This window comes from Rhamphochromis longiceps, linkage group LG19, assembly GCF_057381845.1.
Source record: "Rhamphochromis longiceps isolate RC_006_pf linkage group LG19, R_longiceps_female_GT1.1, whole genome shotgun sequence".
Lineage (NCBI taxonomy): Eukaryota > Metazoa > Chordata > Actinopteri > Cichliformes > Cichlidae > Rhamphochromis > Rhamphochromis longiceps.
This window is the reverse complement of record NC_140575.1, coordinates 5,319,559-5,329,972: the sequence shown is the minus strand read 5'-3', so window position 1 is coordinate 5,329,972 and position 10,414 is coordinate 5,319,559. Positions and strand designations below refer to the sequence as shown.

At 38.5% G+C, this 10,414-nt stretch overlaps 1 protein-coding gene across 1 annotated transcript in view; it reads right to left on the bottom strand.

The window, feature by feature from the left end:
• Nucleotides 1-609: 609 nt before the first annotated feature.
• Nucleotides 610-10,414, bottom strand: part of ehd4 (EH-domain containing 4) — a 37,404-nt gene continuing 27,599 nt past the window's right edge. The window contains exons 7-8 of the mRNA XM_085390725.1: nucleotides 7,159-7,323; nucleotides 610-3,854 (exon numbers count right to left, since the gene is read on the bottom strand). Of these exons, the coding sequence (XP_085246851.1) occupies nucleotides 3,297-3,854; nucleotides 7,159-7,323 (723 nt within the window). The 3' untranslated portion in view covers nucleotides 610-3,296. The remainder of the gene's footprint in view (nucleotides 3,855-7,158; nucleotides 7,324-10,414) is intronic.

The window sequence follows — 10,414 nt, the reverse complement described above, 5'->3', positions numbered from 1 at the left end:
TTGAAGAAAGATGTTGAATCTATTTAATATTTCTTGAAAAATAATTGATTTCTGTGCATTTTTTTTCACACTGCATCAAATTAAGGTTGATTACGTTGATTAAGCATCATGAGGTGGAGCGTGAGGGGTGGTTCCCTATTTTTTATTTATTTATTTTTGTTGTTGCTGGGAGTTGGAACCCTATTAGTTAGGTTGCTTAATATTTACGCTAAGTACTCTTTAAAAATACCAGAATAGGGAGGATGGTGTAGGTTTAAGTTTATTAGATTGATCAGTATTGCTGAACTATGAAATATTTTTTTTTTTTGCATACAGGTATAACAGAATAGCTTTAGTGTAGTTGTTGTTTTAAACTTGAGTATGAACTTATACAAAATGCAGCAAGATATTTAAAAAAAAAAACAGTTTTGTTGATTAAAAAACATTATATCGGATTCATATCGGTATCGGCAGATATCCAAATTTATGATATCGGTATCAGTATCGGACATAAAAAAAGTGGTATCGTGCCATCTCTATTATATAGACAAACAAACTCCAAACAGAAAAAATAACTGTCTGAGAAATGTGGTTATAATAAAGTCCCAAAAAACAAAACACTGGAACCTTGAGTACATGTACTGAATAAACTTTATTAATTTTATTCATTTCCAGCTCTGCTAACAGGATGAGAGGTGGAAATGCATTAGAACAACACTGGAACAACATTATTACAAAATACATCCGGCTGAAAAAGGAAAAAAAAAACTTTTACATTCAGGTAAATGGAAGTTTGACCTTTTCACTACATGTACAGCTGGACGGATAAAATCATACAGAAAACATAACATGATTCATACATGTTTCACTTTTATAGACAGGGACAGAGAGTGACTGCAGATGTGCCCTTTTGCTTGGAAGATTGAAAGCCTTTGTGTGGCTGCTGAGCAAAAACAGTACATGACACTTATTAATCTAGCAATTCCACCAGTCTTTGCCCCAATAACAGACAGAAAAGACAAAAGCTGTGCTATGCAGGAATTATTATTACCCTCATTAAGTAGGTGGAACCTGTTGCTGTTTGTTCATCTGCACAAAAGAAGGTTTGCAGAAAAAAAAAAACAAGTTGAACTTCATGAAACTTGGTGGAGAGATGGAATTAAGGTTTGACTTTTTAGAAAAATATCTACATTTTTTAAATTATTTATTCCTATTATTACTGAAATAACATGGTTCAGTTTTGGGAAAGAAATCGGATGTCTACATTTTAAAAAAACTACAGAAAATCTCCACAGTAGTTTAAGTCACATCTAAGGAAACCGTCATCTTCCTCAAACTTTAACTAAAGAACTTTTTTGCCTATTGTGACAACTCCTTCCACCCCACCTCCTCCTCCTTTTAAGGGCACTGAACCTTACACTTAACTTACATTATATGATAACCCTGAATTAGATAAGCAGATGAAAATGGATGTTAAAAACAGTATTAGTAACATATGAATATAATTTATTGTAGACGGGCTTGGAAATTAAATGCACTGACAGTTGCATGTTAAAAGCACTGATGTGCAGCAGACCTCCTGTAAAAACCTCAAGGATAACCACAGTCCTGTCATAGGAACAGAGGCCTTTAAACACAACTTAAAAACAGCAACATGGTGACAATGTCAAATTAAAAGAATGTATTCTGACAAACTAAAAGCCTTTGAAATGAAAAGGCACTGATATGGAGCGTCTTCCCTTTACATCTGCTGTGGTTTTAAAGGTATAATTCATTTATATATATCAGAAAGTACAATTTCAGACATTTATTTAACCATAAAAACCGCATGAGTTACCTTCTCCCACTTATCTTATCTGTTAAAAATCCTCTATAATTTTATCTAATTGTTTTTCAAACCAATAGTTGGAAGTCACTGCTAATTTTGTTGCTGGGTTTTTAGGTTTGGGTTATGTTGTTGAGTGTTTTATGTCTCAGGTGGGATGCAAAAATGTGTTGCGATATCTTATTTTGTTCTGATGTAATCTCATTTGAAATTTGACATTTAAAAAAAGAAAAGAAGAAAGAAATAACAAGACAACGAACCTATTTCCTGCAAACTCTGTTTCCTGTTTAAAATTTTTCTTTGAATGGTGATGTTAAGACCAGATGCTGAAGTTTTCAGTCTTGCTATTATAAGATCAGAGGTCATGGCTCTCCTCCTGTCCTTTTCATTTTACAATGTCAGGAAACAGAATCAATTGAGCACATACTGACAACTGCATTTCAGGACACTGTCTATCCCTGTGAGCAAATTAGCACTGAGCTGCAGACTATGACCTCTGACCTCACTGTGAGGCCTACATGGAGTGGGAATAAAGTTATGTTACAGCTTCTGATTGCAATACATACTATGTCAGCTTTTACTCCCCAGCTTTAGTTTGTTGTGATGCTGCTGGAGCCATTGCGATTGTGTAAAATGTTAGATTTTATTAATTTTTATTTCATTAACTTATTTTATTTATTTATTTATTTTTTGCATAATGTCATCATCAAGACACATCTTTGGTATTTTTTATCTAAAAGCGTTTAAAGACGAAGTTTCCATAGTGCTACAAATGTTTTTAACAGAATAGAGATTTGCTACAGCCTGGACTGCCAGGTGTTTCAGTCAGTTTAGCAGTGTTTTTCTGTGAAGGAGAATAACTGTCATTGTTGTGTAACTGTGAAGACCTTTTAGGATAAAGCCGGAACAGCTTAAAGGATGGGGAAAAATCCAGAAAGATATTATGAACACCAGCAAGTATGCATTTAAACTTGCATCTAAAGTTTTGTGCAAGTGATGTCCTTTGAAATATGTTGCAGTAAAATGAATAAACTGCACCCTAGCACTAACTGTTACCTTCGGATAGTCGGTTTTCAAGGTTAAACATGAATATATGAATATGAACTTGCCGTCCTTCAGAAATTAAAGTGAATGGTGAAACCAGAATTAGGCAAATGTGGCTATATTATACAAGAACTTTGTCACTTTTCTTCTTTAATGCAATTAAATCAGCTGAAATGCTCATTATGTAAAATATTATCAAAATAAAAGTGCTTTGTTTGACTGCTGCCTGAAAATGTCAAGCATTATTGGGCTCTAATGCATCGTCTTAGTGAATGTATCCAACAAAACCTTACCCTTTGACCTTGTGTAGCATTAGGTGGCCCATTTGTTCTCCTGTTTGTTCAACGAGCAGCAGCAGACACGTTCACCTGTGATGGTTCTTTACATTTTTACACCTCTTCTCTGCTCAGTCTCTCTTCAGCAGCTTGCTTGGCGTCCTGTGAGCACTCTAGTCCTCAATATGATTGTACAAGGCATCTGCAGTAGGGTTTTTGCGGTGGGATGGGGGCACCAGGTGGTTGGGGAGCTCAGTGGGCAGCTCGTAGCCCTCCAGTTTGATCTTGATGAGATGCTGAGCGAGGGCAAACTCCTCGTCGTCCAGCATGCCATCCTGGTCGCAGTCGGCCAGCTTCCAGATCTTCCCTAGCACAGTGTTGGGCAGCCGAGAGTTCATCATCTCTTTCTTGGCATTGACGCCAGTTATCTTGCCGTTGATAGGCATCAGAGTGTAGAAGATCTCATCGTAACGGTGCTTGTCCCGGCTGACAATCCAATCTTCAGCGTCAGCCCCAGCACTGATCCCCTCACCGTAGCCCTGACCAAAGGGCCCATCCTGGGAGCCCTCAAAGGCACCACCTGACACCATGGCAGGAGGCTGCTTGGCCTCCTCCTCCCGGATCATCGCCATAAGAACAGCAATCTTTGAGGCTAACATTTTATCCACCTTCTCAATCAGCTTCACCTTCAGAGATGGGAACTTACTGAAGTCATAGTGCTGCAGCATGTCCTGGAGGAGAAGAAGAGACACAGGTTAACGTCTGCTAACTACTTTTACAGCTCACACTCAGAGAAACAACTACAACGATGACAGATAATGAAGCCTTTAAAATTGTGGTATATTTTTGGATGAGGTACTTGAACACATTATCATAACATGGTGGCTTGCTCTTTCTGCTCCAGCTTGCAGCTTTCAAAAGGAATGCAAGCTGGACTCTTTTCTGCAAGGCTTTACTATGCACATTTTCTTTTTTTGCCACAAACCTCAACACAAGATTACAGCAAACTGATATTTGCATGTGGGATTAATGTTAGTCACTAAACTTTTGACCCCCTCCCCCGCCAGTCTGCCATTTATTCCAGATTTTATCGATTGCTTAAACACAAATTTCTGAAATTATATCTCATATTGCCAAAACAGTAAACACAAATCATCTCACTCAATTTCCCAAACATAGTATTGTACAATATTGAACAATCTACACTCAAAACCATTCACTCTTGCTGAAAAATCAAACTTTGCCCACAGACAGCACACACAAGGCCTCAAAAACACACACACAACAACATAGTCGTACACATTGGTGCAATAAATGTAAAACAATATTCCCAAAACTGGTAAGTTATGTTGCTTGTGGTTCTTCCCCTCAAAAACCTTTTCACATGATGAACACAAAAAAATGCAACCAATGTATATACAGTGGCACATTTTTTATTCATGTACCATACAGTACAACACACACCAAAAACATTAGTCCACCTCAGCATCCTGTCTGTGGTCTGGGTCAGGCCAGGGTCAGGTTCCCTGTAGTGCAGCTGGAACATATGTTGTCTCAGACCATCAAGAAAAGCAAGGAGCTATAGTGTTATAGGGTCCTAGAATGGCATGCTGGTGGAGTATCCCTCGTTGGCTGATGGCTGCGCACAGAGTGACATTCCCTCCATGCTGACCAGGGACATTTACAATAGCCCGATAGCCAATTATGTTCCTCCACCTCCTCCTTGCTGGTGTCCTAGACCTCCTTCTCCTCCTCCTTGACCTCTTCCTATGCATGTCTTTGGATCCATTGTTTCAAACCTGAGTGAGCTGACTTTGGCCCTTTTGACTATCCATCAAAGTTTCTGATTGGTGTGTGATGCATTTTGACTCCTAGTGTTTCCACTTTGTTAACTGTGTGCTGATTGAGCTAAAGCTGTGCTTATGTGAGTTAACATTATTGACTGCTTTCTTGGGGCGTCTATCGCGTTCGGTGTGAACACACCGGAAGTGACCACATGGTGTCAGCACTGACAAATGTAGGGATTTGTGTGTAGAGTTTTGCAGTAACAGTCCACCACATCTGACTCATATGGTAAAGCAGGGGCATAGTGTTTATAGTTCAGGGAAATGGGTGTGCTTTTTAGAAAGTGGCATTATGGTTTTGAAATTTGGGTTCAAACTGAGGTTTAGATGTTGTTTACCTTTCTTGTTTTGTGTGCTTATTCCTTGACTTAGTGAGTTTGCTGTCATCAATGTAGTTTATTTTAAATCACCACCCAAAACACTGGGATTCCTTTTGTTTTGAGCATTACACCTGTTGTTGACTATACATAAAAATGGTCAGAGATTCTCACAGTGAAGTAAAGCAGACGAACCTTAAACCTGAATTTGTTTTACTGGCCAGCAGGGGTCACCTGATCTCCTAGTTACAGGGTCGTGCTTCACTTATGGTTGGTAAGTAACTACCATATGAGTAATGGATTGATTCTTATTTAATGCTTTTCTATACTACTCTTGAGCACTCACAGCAACTTTGGCCAGGATCAAACCACCAACCTTCTGATTAGTAGAGGGCCTGCTCTACCCCCCTGAGCCACAGCCATTCAGTCCTTTTACATTTTAATGAGATCCAAGCCTCACTAATGATATATATTTTATTCAGAAGCAAAATAACCACAGCCCAATAAAAAGGCCTAAATGGGCCTTACTAACACGCTGACAGCACGATTGCACATTGGTTGGATTTTCAGAGAGGTAAGTGTGTTTTAGCAATTTTCTGTACAAAAATCTATGAATTTTACACATTTTTGAATGACATGTAAAAGTTTCACTTAACATAATAGGACATTTTTCTGGAATTCTAATTACTAGTACCATATTATGCCTTCATTTTAATTACTGGTGTCGCTGCTTAAAGAAAACTATTTGTAAAATAACTACAGGCTCTTTTTCAGGACATCTCACCAGGGAAGTGAAAAATCTCAAACATTTTCTCTGACAGTAATCCAATAAAAACAAAGTTTCGCTGAGGGAAACACACACACACACTTGCTGTGCAGCATCTCTCTATCGGCCCAGCAGAGCAGCTGCAGTTCAGTTCATTCTGTCCCCCTGACGTCAGGAAAACAGTTCTTCTTCTTCAGATCACACGTTGTTCCGCATGATGACATGATGCAATGCTATAATCATTTGTTTATCATTTAAATTCAGGTTTTCTTTTACTAAACAACGATTTTCCTGTATTTGCATAAACAGGGACAGGGATTATATTAAACCCAGTGCTCCAGGTCTATCAGCCAGTGTCCAAGAGTGCATTTGCAAACTCTGCCACTCTAAAGGAGACATACACTTCAGAATGACAATTCCACCGAGTGGGCAAGAAGTATAGCACTACTATTCCTATGTGATGCTTCCTATTTGTCAAATTAAAACACAATTTTCTAGAGTCAGGGAAGAATAATTATTTGATCCACTACTGAATTTTTAAATTTGTTCACTTACAAAGAAGTATAAGGAGTCATGTTTTGCTTCAGAATCAAATACTTATTTCACTCAGTGACATGCAAACCAATTCATGACTTTTAAGTAATGCGCTTTTCTTTTCTGTATATTTGCCATTCTGTCTCTCTCCTTTAAAATAAAACTGCTATAAAAAATTAGAAGACTGCTCATTTCTTTGGAAGTGAGCAAACTGTCAAATTCAACAGGGAATTAAATCATTTCCCGTACGGTACGAGCGGCTTCTGTTTCAAGAAACTGTTACTGTGATATGACTGTGATACAAAAAACTATTCTAAAATTGACAGTTACATTGTCTCTTTTTGTTGTGTTAAAAGTGATTAACAGACTTTATCTGGGTTGAGTAAAAATATTCTCAGGATATCCAGGTCCAAAATGTGTGTGTGTGTGTGTGTGTGTGTGTGTGTGTGTGTGTGTGTGTGTGTGTGTGTGTGTGTGTGTGTGTGTTTGTTTTAATAACCAGCAGGAGATGACTCCTGTCTAATTGCACAGAGGTCTTTGGGAACTGCTGGCTACTGTGTTGGCTTTTACGTACCTGCATCTTAGTGACATTGGGGAAGTCTCCAGGGCTGATGTGGTGCTCTCTCTGTAGGACGGTGTAGATCTCCGGGAGTCTCTGGATCAGTTCGTCCTTCTTCTTTTCCCGTCCAAACAGAGATGGCATCTCTTTCTTCAGGTAGCTGATAATGTAGGCATGCACCTGCAAGCAGGAAAGCAATGGAGATCATAAGCATTTTAAAATGCCGTGGAGGGGACACAGATCTAAATTCTGTGCCTTAAAACCTAAAGTTTCTTTTAATGGCAGCTTTGGCAGCTTTTTTCCTTTGAGACATTTGAGATTGCATTGAAAGAAGAGGAATGAAACTAAAAGTGTTGCATCAGAAAGCTGATTGAAACTGATCACAAAAGTTCATTCAGCTCATTAAATCTTAAAAAAAAGCCAAAATTCAGGACAAGTGAGGAAGCAAACAGAGAAGAAGTCTGAGTACATGGCAACGCTTAACTGAGACAAAACCGAAGTTATTTATGACTGATCCCCTTTAACTCTTCTGTGTTACCAGTGTAACACACAGCACGGCACAGAAGACACTACCCTGATAGATCCTCAAAAGGAAAAGGTCACAGCCCTCCCGCTGCCAGAGCTCCGTTCAATAACAGCACTGTTTACACAGAGTTTCCTTAATCACACCACCAACACAGGAAGTCTGCTATCTGGGCTACAGGTTACCATGGAGGTCAAGGAAGCTCATACTCTCATGTGTTTAGGTTAATAAAATGAGATTTGAAAATTCAAACAATCAGAAATTGTGAGATGACATCTCACAAATTTAACTTTAATCATTTGTATTTAAGTAAAGAAAAACAAATAATCTTTACATGGAACAACCACAACGTCGACATTTTGTCAACATAAAAACAAAGAATATTTCACAAAATATTCTTTGTTTAAATCTTTAAATATGATTTTATTATGGAATGAAATGGATAATGCAGAAATCTCAGGCTGTTTCCTCTTGCTGGAATAAAAATATAGCTTGAAGTCTGGGTGTTGAGACTTTGGATGAGAGAGAAACAGGAAACTATGAGATGCTGGGTCAGAGGGGAACTTATGGTGACTGATGGATTAGAAGAGGAGAAGAAACAGGAGGAGAAAGGAGGAATGTAGGAGTGCAGGAGGATCATCGGTTACACAGGCAAAGGCATAATGATGGTGGAAGGAAGGGAGGAGTAACACAGTGAGGGAATGAGGTCATGGGATTTCTGAGGGCAAAGTGCCAGAGTACATGAGTGCCATTTATTAAAAGTTACAGAGGAAGGAAAAACAAAACTAAAAAGACTCCTTGGCATGTTTCTGGGTGCTGAACATAACTACATGTGTGAGAAAACAGCTTAGATTCATTTCATTTTCAAATGTACAAAAAAAAACTCAAACACAAAACTGTCATTTGTAACTGTAACAAAAACATCTACAAATCCCATTATTTCCTTTGCATCAGTGGCTTAACGTTATCACACCACAAACATCACATCGCAGTGTTTCCACTAGAAAGCACTTGTCATATGTTAGTAGAGAGCAGCCAAATCCTTTGTTTAGCTGATAATTGAAATATGCACCATAACAAAGTTGCTAAACCTCACAGGATTGTGTCATTTCAAGAACTTTTGCAGCTAAACACACATCTGTGCTTGGTGTGGATCGCTCACTCAGGACAGATTCCAGCTCATTGTATAACAACACAACAGACCTGATACAGCTGCTGGATGTGCCTCACTATTAAGTTTTCACAGCAGCCTTCGCAATTTCCCACATAAATACCTTATGAAAAAAGAAGCAACCACGGAGGAAGAGGCTGTGACTTCACACTGAATCTCCTGAGATGATAGACGATCAAATCAACTTGAGCGTCATTGTACAACATTACGAAACATTACAGAGATTAATAATATTAATATGATTGATGTTATTAACCTGCTTCTCTTTGCTTGCTCAAAAATATAGTGGTACCTGAAGTACTTGATCTTTGTTATACTTCAAATTAGAGATGGACCGATCCGATATTACGTATCGGTATCGGTCCGATACTGACCTAAATTACTGGATCGGATATCGGAGAAAAATAAAAAATGTAATCCGATCCATTAAATATCACGAAAGCACCTCGCAAAACTTGCAACACGCCGTAACTCACCTCAGAACGTTAGCAGTCGAGCAGTATGCATCACGTGATAGAGCAGCTGTGGCATGCCGGACCTGTCGGTGGTCTGGATAGCATGTGGAGCTTCGCTAGCAACCTGGCATTTCATCTCCGACAAAGTTATCCCCGAGAGAAGTAAAGCAAGTGTGTAAGTCCATCTCTGAATGTTTGTAAAGCATTCCCACGTTAAGCTTAACAAGCGACTGCCTCTCGCTCTCCGGCTGCTACTTCAATCGTGAAACTGCTTAAATGATCAGCTGATCGGCTTTTCTGTCGCGAGTCCGTGTCTCTTGTTTGTTTTTGGCCCACTTTGCACCAGAAAGAGGAAACCAGCGGCTGAACAACAGCAGCACATTTAAGCTTGATCAGCTGTTGTTAGAATGTATTTAATATTTCTTTCTACTCAAGGATCTTTTTCTACGTAGCTGACGCTGGTAACTGTGCAGGGGCGGATCTAGCAAAGTTTAGCCAGGGGGGCCGATAGGGCATGAACAGGGAAAAGGGGGCACAAAGACATACTTTTCTTTCTTATTCTCATTTAAAATGTCGAGCTTTTAATAAATAATTATCTGACACCCAAAGTTTTAATTTGATGTAAAATGAATAGAAGTCAATTACTGTATATAGTGACTATTAAGTCTAATATATACCCTAGTAAGCTATAGTACTTTTTACTTTGGGAAGGTACCATCTGTGCAGTCTGCAATTTTGTTGAAGAAAGATGTTGAATCTATTTAATATTTCTTGAAAAATAATTGATTTCTGTGCATTTTTTTTCACACTGCATCAAATTAAGGTTGATTACGTCGATTAAGCATCATGAGGTGGCGCATGAGGGGTGGTTCCTTATTTTTTATTTATTTCTTTTTGTTGTTGCTGGGAGTTGGAACCCTATTAGTTAGGTTGCTTAATATTTACGCTAAGTACTCTTTAAAATACCAGAATAGGGAGGATGGTGTAGGTCTAAGTTTATTAGATTGATCAGTATTGCTGAACTATGAAATATTTTTTTTGTATACAGGTATAACAGAATAGCTTTAGTGTAGTTGTTGTTTTAAACTTGAGTATGAACTTGCAGACTTGCAAAATGCAGCA